The 14440-nt window shown below is 35.3% G+C and overlaps 1 protein-coding gene across 5 annotated transcripts in view; it reads right to left on the bottom strand.

Annotated features, from left to right (window-relative positions):
• The window catches only part of SYT14 (synaptotagmin 14), a 73072-nt gene that overhangs the window by 9944 nt on the left and 48688 nt on the right, over positions 1–14440 (bottom strand). For 3 of the 5 annotated variants that reach the window (XM_035321285.1, XM_035321287.1, XM_035321283.1), the window contains 2 exons: positions 3349–3538; positions 393–449 (listed from right to left, as the gene is read on the bottom strand). In XM_035321285.1, the coding sequence (XP_035177176.1) occupies positions 393–449; positions 3349–3538 (247 nt within the window). The remainder of the gene's footprint in view (positions 1–392; positions 450–3348; positions 3539–14440) is intronic. The other 2 variants (XM_035321286.1, XM_035321284.1) reach the window with 1 other exon arrangement.

Here is a 14440-nt window from a genome sequence, read left to right as displayed (position 1 = left end):
CAAGCCATGCTCCTGCAGAAAGTTGTGCATTTATGAAGTCATAGTCATAACTTATTTTAAGAAGCATGCCACTATTAAATATTCTGTTGTTTTTTTTAATTATTATTATTATTATTCTTTATTCCTGACATGAATAATAGCAAATAATATTATTAAAAGAGTCAAGTTTCTGTAAAAAAAAAAAAAAATTGCATAATTTCACTTTGCAAGTACACTGAAATCCCATCATCCATAATCAGAGACAAATGCAACTTGTACATTAAAGAGTGCCACAAATAATAAACATATGCTGTTATAAACCAATAAGGTAGGCAGCCGTGAATAGCTTTACTGCTGGCAAGTTTTCTTTGCATGAAAAAGACAACATCCAATTAGTGTCTACAGGAACTCACCTCGGATTATATAAACCTGTCCACCTATCAAGTGTTTTAGACAACAGAACAGTCCATCTGACAACAGGGGGTGGAAAGCAGTAAAAGAAATAATGACCAGATGTCAATAGCTGGGTGAGAGAGGATCAAAGGTTAAAGTTTAAGAGGAAACACTATTCACTGGAGTGGAAGAACACAAAACCTTAGCAGCATAGGTCAGGAAAAGGATTGAACAAAAGGACTGTTGGGTAAAATTTCATGAAATGACAATTTTGTGCAGTTTTTGTGTAATCTTTAACAAATTACACTGCTAATATAATGGGTTATCTTAGCACTTACAGCTACTGGCTTCTAAAGCACACCGAACACAGAATCATGCAGACGATCAGGTTATAGAAGACTGGGTTAAAATCACTGTATCCATTTTATCAACCCTTATGCTTTTTCATGCAAACTCCAGCATATTAAGAAAAACTGCACATGGTGGTTATACTTATACATTAAAAGCAATAAAATGAAAAATCACTGAACTGAAAACTAAGCTTCATGTGCCCTTAGGTATTAGTTACAGCTACATGATTTTAACACTTCTTGAGTAAAAGTAATTGGGCACGAGAATGACTCTACATTCTACAAAAAGCTGAGGGATGCTTACATCCAAAATTCATAGATGGGTCTCTCTATTCAGATGTAAAGATCTCAGTTGTTAAAATGCATATATTTATGGATCTCGTGTGTGTGCAAATACATACGCATGCATATAACATGCAAAAAACTTTTCAACAAAATGTTAAGGGATACTAAGAAGCATCCTTCCTTTCTCAAAACATCAACTGTCACAAAAAGAAAACAAGACACACTCTATCAGCAGCTCTGACTGCTTGCAGGATTTAGCTTATTTGCTTGCTCCTAAATGAGTTACTAAATAAAATTTAAAATATGCAGCAGAGGAGTATAGACTACCAAGAAGCAGAAATGAAGAACTCAATCCTATTTGCTGCAGAAACATTTCACAAAAATTGCATAGGTTTGTGATCTCTAGGGTACAGAAAGGATCACTTGTGAGAAACAAAAATTGCTACCCTTTCTATTGAAGTTTCTCAAGACTGTGCATGTACTTTGCAGCACTACTAAAGATTTTGGAGCACTGATTGTTCAAACAACAGATGTGGTCAGAGCATTTCATTATCAACCTCATGGGCCTTAGTTTTCATTTAATGGAAATGATGGCACAGAGAGAGGCTGGTATATGGCCACAATGCACTTGTCAGGGAGTTAGGAAATGGCAATAGCATGCATCTGGGTCCAGGAATTCATAAGAAGTTCTTCTCACTTGGTGGGGGTGCACAGAACAACCAACAGAATAAATTTAGATTCCACAATATTGTGCGCACTGTCTTACCAGTTTCCATCTTTCTAGAAAGAAAACTCTAAACTCACATATACGTAAGCAGAAGTGGACTATTATTATTATGAATATCAAAACTTTCTCCTATCTTTCAGAAAGGATGACAGAAGGTAACACACAAGAATAGTTATTTGGAAGCTTCTGTCATCAGGAAACTTCTCTCCAAAAAGAAGACAGAACATGCTATTACAGAGTTGAGTGTCATGTTCTATGCTAGTTTCTTGCATTCAAAGTAACACTTTTGACCCCGGTGGTGTACACAACTGTTAGCACAAAAGCACACTTTGGGAATTAACTTACCGGGGAATAAACATACCTGCCTTCAAAACAAGTATGCACTCCCTGTCCCTAACTAATTCACATATTCTAAATGTTCAGAAAAACTTGACTTTCCCTAGAGATTCCAGTGTCCTTGGCTCTTCTTGGCTTTCCTCATCTATTTCTATGCTTTGTCTCCAAATAGGTGACTCTGGGGCAGCTACCTAATTATATAAAAGTATTTGAAATTCTTCTTTGGCCTTTATTCTCTGGCCATATTAATGAATTCTGGCTCCATCAGTGTGAAAAGTATACAGAAAGCAGAGCAGAGTGTAGCTGAGCCAAATGTAATTAATGAACGGAATAAAACATGGGTCAAGAAAGAAAGAGAACATCAGTCTCAAGTTGTTTGGCTTACTTCCTAAAACCTGAAGGCAATCTGAGATGTGAAAACCACTTACAAAACATTGGAAGCCTACTGGATAATCTAGTAGTGTCATACAAATCTGGGGATTAGAAACAGAGAGATAGACTAAAACCTGAGCCTCCATGACTAAACCAAGAGGAACAGGTTGGTATGTCTGGCTTCTACTGATATAAATCAGACTCATCATCTAAAGAACAAGGAAAAAAAAAGTTCATTACTAAAATTTCTCAAGCTATATCAAAGAATTAGAGACAGTAAAAATATTCTGTGTGTGACGTTCCATCTGGCTGAAATTAAAAAGTTTATTTCAGACAAACGTATTTTTGAACAAATGCTTGAACACACAGTTCAAGTCCTCCCTGATTATAAATCTTCCTTCTGCACAGTATATATGCGAAAGGTCTCAGTTTGTTTCTATGCTGTCTTCACTGACATTCCTAAATTAAATATATTACTACCACGTATACACAGGCACATAAGCAATTAAAGACTGCAGTATCAAACCCTCTAGGAACAGGAGTAACTGTTCACAGTGTTTAGATTAATATTTGCTGGCATGTACTTTCTCTTTAAACACTAACTTTTTATTCTTGGCCCATGATGTGAGGCATTAGTAATTTAGCAATTAATCATTATGATAAAGGTAATTTATTACTCAGCCATCATGAAAAATTAAAGCAGCCTTGTCAACTTTCAATTAATATTTTGAATTTCAGATTTTTGCTATTTCCCAACTGACTAGAAATATAAAACATGAAACAGATTAGTTGATGATTGCTCTATTTCATTTCAATTGGGTAAGACTAAATGATAGGATTGAAGTCCTTACTACCAAGATCCCCACCAGTACAGAAGCATTAGAATGAAAAAAGATTTTCACTCACTGGGTGGTCTGTTTGCTGCCAAGTTTTTGAAGTGACTGCCTTTTATCACTTCTGCTGATAATCTTCCAGTTGTAGCATTATAAAGGAGACCAATGAGGATTTCTGGAGCTGAGCCGTGCACCAGAGACTGACAAGAGGAGGTACTTTCACTGCAGGACACTTCTGACATGCTCATCTGAGAGTCACAACCCTAAAAAACAAAAGAAAAAGTTCTATGCATTCTATTCAAGTATGTTATTAGGAAGTTAATTTTTAGAACAAAACACTGAAAACTAGAAAAGCAACTTAATGGCAATAACAAATTCCATTCAGTCGCCCAATAAGAACCGTAATTCCTTAACATATACTTGGTTCACACATCCTAGAGGTAACAAAGACTAAAATAGCCCAGAATTAAAATAAGTCTTAATTTTGTTTTTCCGTTGCTTCATCATTCAGGAGAAATAATCGAAGAAGATGAAAAGCAGCCTTCATGGTCCCTATGTACTTCAGTTGGTAAGATAAGACTTGTAATATACTTTGTTAGCATCCTGGAGAACATTAAACCTTGGATCCTTTACTTTCCAAGAATGAAAAGCACTAGTGGAACTATGAAGATAATAAAATGCAGGAGATTCTTATTCATCTTTTGTAAAGGTTATTCTCTAGACTGAGAATTTGTGACTAGTAAAATAACAGAAAACATGCAAATAGAAAAATGCACTCTCTCTAGAATAAATTAGCTTACAAGAAATCTAATTGATTCCTGGTTACAGAATTCTAATAGAACCTTTATCTTGGGTGGGACAGGAAGAATGCCATCCTAAAAGTCAGCAAGTGATGCATTAATTTCCACCATGCAAGCTTCCAAAAAAATCAGATCTCTCACACATTCTCACATCTTTGATTGGAGCTTCTAACATTCACTTTTATCCTTTTAATCCCCTCATTCCTGCCATTAAAAAAAGGAAAAAAAATACACTTTCACTACACTGCCATGCTAATCATATCACAGTTATTTCTACTTTAATTTCCTGCTTTCATGCACTGGCATGCAGAGTTGTACCAATTAAAACAAGAAACTGGACAGTATCTAGCCAATGGCACGGCAATTTGCTTGGCAGCCAATAACTTTGAATCATTAGCACGTCCCTTTATGACTCTCTAAAGAACACGTAAATTGGATCCACGAATTTTTCAAATATGGCTTGACTCATTTGGGAATCTGACAGCACTCTTTCAAGGAGTCATGATGATTTTGTGAAGCTGATTATTCCCGATTCCAAATGTCTCTATCATTTCCAGCAACAGCTGACATGAGCATGAGATCAGTACTAAAACCTAAATTGCACAAATCCTCATCAAGATAAAAGTTAGCTTTAAAAGCAAGTAACTTAATTTGACATATAAAGCCCAAATGCATTACAGAATCTCAAATTACAGAAGAAACAGTACCTACGAAAAGAAGCGATCAGCCTACATGATCCTTCATACTGACATTTGAACTACTTCTCAACAGAATGTTTCCAATAAGTTTGACAGAACCTTCCAGTAGCAATCAATTTCCTCATTAGGAAACATTCACTGGTGCTAGCAAATGTGTTCTTAAAACTAAAGAAGGACTTCAAGAAAATGCTCTGACTCCCATCCCCCAAACTGCAAACTCTGATCTTAAATCTTTGGTTGTTTCTCCAGAAGTTCTTTACTCAATTCCAAGAACAAATTTCAAGTGGGCTACAAATTGTAAATTGCTGAAAATGAATTACAAGTATGCATTTATTCCCTTGTTCTTGGCACTCTCAAAACAGGAATCTTTTGATTCTGAACTTCAACGGGAGAGTACAAAGTGGAAAATTTAAAAGAAAGATGACTTGATTCAACAGTTAGACTATGTACCACTCATACACTTGAAAACCTCAGCCTGTCACAACTGCAGATCTTACTTAAGTTTTCTAGCCTTTCAAAAATTTAACGTTATCCCTACAGTGCTTAGTCATATTATTTTGTTGAGCCAGGAATTTAAACATAGCCAGCCTGATACTGTTCAAAGCGTTGGTCTCTAATTTGATTGTGGTCATGATGTAAGTCCTCAAAAAAAGTCCACGTGAGACAGAAGGTGAGGTTATATTTTTTCAGTTTTCTTTTAAAGAAAACAATGATCCTACATTGAAATGAAAGAAAAAGAAACAGGAATTGGGGAAGGTAGATTCAGCAGAGACCATCAGGGCTTAGATTAGCAACCATAGATTTTTAATTGCACAACAAAGTTAAAATCAGGGATATTGAGTATCATTAGATGTCTTCTCAAAAGTATTTTCTCCAGTAAAGAGTTTGTTGTTCATATTGTAGAAATCTGTTCAGCATTTTAAGCAAGGCATGCTGGGATATTCACAGGTGTTGGTAAATAACCTGACTTTGTGACAAGTTCATAAACTGCTCCAGGATTTAAAACACAACAGTCACTTCTCCAAGTCCAATCTAACTTTTTGTTTGTTTTTCCTGGCTACACGGTCAAAATTCAAGAAGAATGCTAACTCACCAAGAAAAGAGCAAGAAAAGAAGTTGCATTTTTACCTGCTCAAAATACAAGCTTCTGATCACATGCCAAACTGTGAAATATTAACACTGAAATTGCTAATTAGTAGAACACGAATAGAAACTTAGCTAAAACAAAGCTTTCATCTCATGACATTACAGTGTTACCAAAGAGCTTTTCATCTCCATATAGATCTGCACTCCATCCTTCTTAAACGTAGGTATAGGTTGCTTTGATAATGTAGTTTCACTGTGAGAAATGTAATACTTTGACCCAAAGTTCCCATTCGTTTGAAACAATCTGTCTACATAAGTTTATTTTTATAACTCTTCCCTTTATTCCTCTATAAACACTGCATGTAGTTTAATATACTGGAACAATGACTAAGGTTTCATAATAGCAAAAAGCCTTTTAAGGTCAGTGACATACCAGAATAGGCTAGGAAGGAATGTAACTTAACTGCAGACTTTGGAGAACCTAAATGAACTGTCAGGGTATTGATGGTCATGCCACAGTACAGGAAGCTGAACTGGAAGGTATTTTGAGGTTCTTTCCAGGACATCAACGCTGAAACTCTCATCTATTTTTCTTAATTCAGCCATAGCAAAAATATTTTATTAAGAGTAAACATTGGAAATAAATCAAAACAAACAAAACAAAACAAAACCACAACTTTAGGTAAAGTCTCTACCAATATTTGGTTCAAAGGTTTGTCTCACTATGGTGAATTGAAAAATTTCAGCTTTTCAATTTTATATCTCAGAGCTTTGCTCAAAGGACTTAAACTTTTTGCATACAGACCACAGGACAGTACTTTATGACAAAGCTGGGCTGATTTTATTTGACCAATTTGTTCAAGAATCATTGCTTTTCAGTACATTATAGAAGTAATACATATATTCTACAAAAACTTAATTACTCCAAAATACTGTCCCTGATGACTTTTTTGTATATCTAGGGAAGAAACATCACTCTTTAATAAATAATAAAATAATAAATAATAACAGATAATAAAAACATTCCCATTAAACAGTATTTGTATTTCACCTGCTGCACAAAAGTCAGCAATCAGAAAGAAGACACTTTTTCCCTTGGTGCCAATAAAAGGGAACACATACAATGCATGATGTCAGATCTGAACCCATAAGGTGTATTTTCTAATAATCTTTTTGCTACTCACTGACAACATATTTATATTATATTTGCAACAATAATATATGTAAATGGATTTGTCTTCCTTCACTATAATTCCATGTATTGTTACTCTTGTATACTGATAAATTCTGCTCTTAAGCCAAATGAAGTTAATCATGAGGAACAATGTGGCCACACTCAGACAAGAGTGAAAGGTTCATTCCCCTCATTGCATAGGTTAAAATCATGCCTCTGTAGGCTTGCAAACCAAGAACATCTGATTCTCTTGGCTTTTCAAAATATACACAGGAAAGATGAAACCTTGCTGACAATCCTTCAGCAACAAAAATCTGATTCACAGCATGTTACTTGTCAAAATGTCTCTCTCAAATTTTAAATGTTAATGTTTTACCACTAATCTCTTCAAGAACTTTGTTACACATTACTTTCTCCTACTTCTGTGGCAATACAACTGAGAGGTTAGGGAAAGAAATTTGCAAAAGGAAGAACTGAATCCAGGCCTCCAACATCTTAGATACAAGTATTTACTCATCTCTCCTAATCACCAGCCCTGTGCTGAATCCTGAAGCTAGCATTTCACTGTGGGGCAGAAGCTCGCTGAGGAGGTGACGAGAGTGCCCAAGCACCACCCAGGCTGCAGACCAGCTCTCAGCCTAGAGCCCATCCACTGCCTCTGTTTGGAGAGCCAGACAGAAGAGAAAACCAAACCTAGAGGCTCCACCTGCTCCAATAGCATCTGAAGCACTAGATACTTTATAAAGACATGTTTCAAAGCTAAAATACTTTTTAAAATGTACTGGGCTCATTCCTGGAAAAAAAGAACACAAACCGCCTGAAGTACTTAGCTCTGAAAACAGAGATACGTAAAACAATCAGGTATGCCAGAGAAGTGAGCTTTATAATTTTGGATTCTGGTATCCAAAACCCACTTACATACTGTACTGGATGCTTTGTTGCCTCTGTGGCAATGTGGGCCTCGGTTCCTCATCACTTGCACGGCAGCAATTCTATTTCCCCTAGCACATGGAAGAACTGTGAGGATTGATATACTTAAAAACACAAAGTCCTTAAAAATATGAAAGATGTAACAAAACAGTTCCTTAAATGAAATGACTGATACCCTTTCAGTATACTAAACTTGCAGAAAGTAACAAGTTTTTGCTATTATAGGTAGAACTCAGAAGTTACATGATAGTTATAACAATCTCATATATATCTGAAATAATAAGATTATTAATAGTAATGTCAATGATAAGATTTAGAAAAAAAAGCCACTGCAAAAAAAAATAAAATAAAATAAATTAATAAGGTTTATTTTGTTGTTGTTTTTCTGTCCTATATTCCACTGTCATTTTGAAGCTTTGTCAGTTTTAAAAACTACAATTTTAAATGCTTGTGAATCTCTGTAGGTTACAGTAAAAATATTTATTTATCTAAAGATAACCAATACTTTTGAAATCAAAGTTACCTATCTTCACAAGATATTAGGGAAGAAATGCCAATTTCTATTGTAGCTGCCAGTCCTATATAGTCAAACTAAGAAAACACATAGTTTATTAGTCTTTTGCTTTAAAATAATAACCTGAACTTGGAAACATTGAAACTTAGTTTTATCCACCTCATATTAAGATTCAGTCTTAGGAAAGCATCATGATTTAAAACATATGTTTTGGTTTAATTAATTAATTAATTAATTTTTGCTTTACTATTACCTTGAAGCAGATTCCAATTAGGTAGAATGTGTATTTTTTATTAATGTACTTACACTTTACAGTATTAGTATCTAAGTCAACTTATAGCATAAACATGACACTAAATATTCTGACAATATTCCCAATATATAGCTTTGTTTTAGGAAAAAAAAAAAAATACTTATTTTGGGTAGAATGGTATGCTTTAAACATGAGCAGGATATCCTATTCAGAAATTCCAACTTATAAGACTTCAGCAAATAAATACATTCAACATTAACCATATTCTTCACATTAAATGTGGATTTTGAAAAATTATTAATGTAATTAAAAGGTGGATTATCTGAAGTGACAAAATTCACATTTCTCGTCAAAAGCTTCTGCTCTGCCTTGTTTTTGAAACTCTTGAGAAAACAAGGATGGCATAACTTTACAAAACAAGTTGTTTTGTCATAACTGAAGCACTCACAAACATAGATCACACAAAAAATATAGTCCTTTCAATCACTACAGACAGGAGACTGAAACCTTACGAATTCCATGCATAGCTTTAATTTACCACACAAACTCTAATGTTACAGAGTATAGATCCATGATGATAACATACTAATTTCACCTTTGTGTATTTTAATTATCTACAAATAAGGAAGCAGTTGAAGTTTTCTATAACTTTCATTTGTTTGCATTTTAAATTACATCGTTGGTTTCCTTACCACACCCACAAAGAAACACTGACACACTAAAAGCTGTTAGACGTTTGTGCTAGCAATTTAGGTAAGAATACCTTACATAAAATACAGGCATTTTACCTGCACTCCTGATGAAGCTACACTAACAGCTCCTTCCCATACTCACTTCCACATCTCCTCTCTTTGCCAAACATGACCACGGAGATGTTATTGTGGGACAGAGTCCAAGACCAGATTATGTAATTAGCAGTACTCTATCCAGACAGAGATAAGTTTACAGATCCAAAGCCACTTTCAGGGCACCCAGGCTCGTTACCTAGCTATCTGCCTCCTGACTACCTGTTTCTCTGAAAATCCTCCGAGCACCTTAGTCTTGTGAGATATTCCATAGAATATGCTCAGTGAAGAAAGCAAAGGCAAGTAGTTTGATTCTTCCCTTTTCTCTCTTGATTACATTCTTTCGAACTGGGAGAGACCAGAATTTGATTGAACAAAAAGTCGTGCAATTACTTTTCACAATAAGCAAATCCATAACATAAAAGGCATGTTTATGATGCATTTGTCAATTAAATTACTTGCATTTAACAGTTCACCTGGCTCTAATTAAGCCTTCTAGTGGTACCTCTTTTGATTTATTCAGGTCGTTTAATCCCACGATGTGATGATCACTAGGTGTTTGCAGTTGGAAGGGATCTGCTTTAGTTCTTAGAGCTCTCATACAGACTACGAAGAAGGGCAAGAAGTGGAGACAAGCTGGGTTCTCTGGGGGCCAGCTGACAGCTAAGTGAGCACAAAAGACAGAGACTGTACAGTGAAAGATGCAGCTCAAGGGCAGACAACGAGGGCTATCCTGACAAGAGTCTAACACACTGAGACAAAAAAGGATCCCTTGCAAAAGACACCCTATGAGCAGAAATGTTTATCTAATGCTGAATACAGGCAGCCTCAATACACCAAAAAAGTGATTATCTAGAAATACTCAAGTCTGAAATGAAGGACGCTAATGTAGGACGCTTACATTATGCTGCAAAGCCCAGGAGAAGAAGAATCGCTCAGTAAGTAAACTCAAAAGTAACATTAAAAGTCCCACAAACATTTAAATTATACATTCGCAGACTAGGTAATTTCACCTATTTGTGCAGTATCTCTGATCAGGGTTTTCCCCAGTGGAAATAAATTGGAGGAAAACAGTGCAGATGCTCCTACTGAAGGGTGCTCAAAGCTGCAGATGCTAACTGTTTCTGTGTTTTTCCTTTTTCTTCCCCTTGAAAGACAGTAACAAAAGTGAGTAGATTTTTGTGTATAGGCATACAGACAAACAAGAAAGAATTCAAATCATGAGAAAACAAAATAGTTAGGAAACTTAATATCTAAGGGAAAGAGAGTTCTCCTGGATTCAAAGCTGAAAGAACTGCTCGAGGAAGACTTAAACATAAGCTTGCAGTCTTCAAAAGTGAAAATTTCATGCTAGAGACAACCTTGGTAATATTGACTTATAAACTCCTTCTCAAAAGCTACTCCTGGGAAATTTACAATATGTTTTTACAGCCTGATTATTTTATTTACTGCCCTTTAAAATTATGCTCTGGGTTGGGAAATCATACTTATGCCACAGAGAATGATATATTAAGATAGAAATGCAAGGAGCAATCCTTTTTTTTTTTTTTTTTTTTTTTTTTTTTACCAATTTAGGATTTTGACATACAAATGAAATTCAAAGAACTCTCCAAGTATCCTTCTTATTTTCAGGGTCATGGTAACAAACCAAAGCTATTCTGTATGGGACACAAACAGTCTCACAATCTCAATGCCTAGTCAAGTGCTTCTTGGTTGAATAGACTAAATTATATGTCACAATTTGCCATGAAAGATTATGTGTGTTTACAGAAAAATCAGGAAAAGCAAACAGCATGGATTTGGAAAGCTCATCAATTTTTAACTGTGACCACTGAACACATTTAACAGCAGGTCCTTGTAATGTGGTCAGATTCTACTTGAGTTCTTGAAACGTGTATGTTGGTGCAGTGCAGAGGATTGTTTTTCAGAGCACAGCTGCCAGCCTTTAGGTTTTCCCCCATACCCAGAAGACCTGAGGAGAGGGAGCCACAGGCTTATGTTTACATTCTCAGCTGACAGGAGCAGTGCTGGGGGACACCACGCACCAGGTACACTGGCTGAGGCAACCATGGCACTGAGAAGAAAACGGCTGCTGCTTGCAGAGTCCTTCCATAGCATACTGCCTCAAAATGGTGCACAACGAACCAAATGCAGGAAGGCCGCTTCACTTACCAAATCAAGTTCTCCTGTAGCTGCAGAAACACGATCACCACTTCCCAATAACTCAATTTCCTTTAAAGAAAGTGCTAGAGCCATCTTTTTTGTTGTGTTAAAGGACTAATTCTGATCTTCCGTGTTTTACTCCACTAACTCAAATGAATTCAGCCAGCTATTCCCCTGATAAGAATGTGTTTGGTATTTAAAGATAATTGCCTACTTTGATAGACAGAATTTTTACAAGCTAAATGAAAGCATTTATGCACCACCACATAGGAACCAAGTCTTTTTGGTAGAATTTAACTTAAGTAAAATCATATGAAAAAAATATATATATTTGAATCTTTTTCCTAAACAAGTCTTACCCATCTTTTTCTTAGCTGATTTAAAGTATCATAATTGTAGCTACTGTTTCATAAAATGCATGTATACATGCAAACTTCAGTATTTAGCCTTCCAAATAAAATCCTGAATAGATCATACCATGAGCATATAGCACTAACGTCACCAGTAGGCCTAAAATGCTAGGATTTGCACAAAACCTGACAGCTCAACTCTGGAGGGACAAAGAATTTCCAAAAAATAAATGCTATTCTGAAAGCGTTTTATGGCATTTACACTTATGAATGGATAAGCATCCATGAGAAGGAATACTAAAGACATGACACACAAAAGGTAACGTGAAACGAATACTATAAGCACAACACATAAACAAGTGCATATTAGATGACTGACAAATAAATCCATATGAGATAACTAACCACTGTCCTCAAAACTAAGAGCGCATTTCTATACATTGCACACAGAAATGTCCTACATCATTCAAAAAATGTAATTAAAATATTAAAATATTTCTCTAGTGAAGATGTATGTGAATAAAGGATTATTTTGTATGATTGCACATATGATTGCATATGCCATCCATTCTTTGCTATAAGGGTCACATCTAGGAGTTCAATATGTTAGAAGTGGACAACGTTTTATAAAGTAAGAAAATTTAATTTAATTTTCCACAGCAAACATCTTGTTATTGACAATGATGAAAGATTACTAGATTTGCTTAGCAGGAAGAAGTATGTTTGTATCTTCTAAACTCTACTTAGAAAATCAATCAAAAAATATAAAACAATTGCTTTGTTTATATTCTACACCAGAAAAGCAACTTTTGGGATGGTGAAGAGGGCTATGCTTTTTTCTTTGTTTTTGTTTTATACATACATACATATATATATATGTATGTATACATATATATACATATATACATACATATATATATATATATACACATACAGAATCGCAGAATCATCTAGGTTGGAAGAGACCTCCAAGATACTGAGTCCAACCTCTGACCTAACACCAACAAGTCCTCCATTAAACCATATCCCTAAGCGCTACATCTAAATATCTTTTAAAGACCTCCAGGGATGGTGACTCAACCACTTCCCTGGGCAGCCCATTATTTATATAAAAAATATATATATTGAAATTAAATATATATTTTCAAAACTAATTTCACTGAATAAAATGCTTATATGATTTTATTATCATGTACTGGAGGCTGTTGTTCACTGTCAGAAAAACTTCTTTGTGTATGAAGAGCGAAGAGCAACTGAAGACAGGGCCATGGGGACTTCTTGAAGAAAAATAAACAACATTGCAATAGATTCTGATCGCCAAGACAAGTGAACAAAAATTGTCAACCACTGTATTAAAACTAGAGTATCTTTAAGAGCATCAGGTCTTCCTAAACAAATTATATACAGACAAAACAACAATGTCTATCCCTGCTATTAACTTTTGATGCAATGGCCAATTTCTATTAAATCCAAAAGGGACAGGGAGTCTAAGATAACAGTGACATTCATATTGGTTCTGTTGCTTCTTGCCCAGTCAAGCATACATGGAAGGCAGCTAGAGGCATTTTAATAAACATGTGGTAAATATGGGGCCTGAGAATACTGTGTGAAGAGGAACTGGTTACACAGGAGAACTGCAGCAACACATAACAAAGTGGTCTTAAGGAATGTGATGGAAGAGCTGAAACTACAGAGGCAGACGTGGGGTAGGATAAATACAAAGGAAATCGTGCCTCAACAATTTAACTACTTATGCAGAATTCATTACTTCTTGAGGAAGAAAGTAGTCTGTTGAGGAGGGAATAATATACGGCAACAAATCTTTTTATGGTACAAGAACAAGTGGTGAAGGACTGTTAAAGACAAATGGCAGTAAGACTGTGGACAACAGGTATGAATGTAATCATTATATGAAGCATGGAAAGGTGAGGAATAGGCTGAAATCTTTGTTGAGGAAGATAGTTTGTGAACATAAGAACCCGAAGCCACTTACATCTTTGAAACCTATTTAAGGAACATACTAGTATTGTGTATTCACCATGTCAGGTACTTGTCCACACTTTAAAAATAAGCAGAGAAAGCTGCAGGAACAGCTCATGGGAGCACACTGCTATGTTTCAAAGGCTGGTCCACTTGCTGGTCCACTTTTACACAGATTCTCTTATGAACAGCTTTAGGATATAACTGAAAAAATACTAAACTTCACAGCATATGAACTGTTCTTATAAGATCATAAGGCAGATATTAGCTAATAAAATACATTAATATAGTATCAGACAGCAAATGAAATAAATTTCAGCAGAATAGATTAGTACAGATGTTTCAATGGATTAAGAATTTCAGTGACATAAGGTATATTTAATATATAGAATAGAATAGAATAGAATAGAATAGAATAGAATAGAATAGAAT

Source organism: Oxyura jamaicensis, chromosome 3 (genome assembly GCF_011077185.1).
Source record: "Oxyura jamaicensis isolate SHBP4307 breed ruddy duck chromosome 3, BPBGC_Ojam_1.0, whole genome shotgun sequence".
NCBI lineage: Eukaryota > Metazoa > Chordata > Aves > Anseriformes > Anatidae > Oxyura > Oxyura jamaicensis.
Note: the sequence above shows the minus strand (reverse complement) of the source record. Positions and strands in the feature narration are given on the sequence as shown.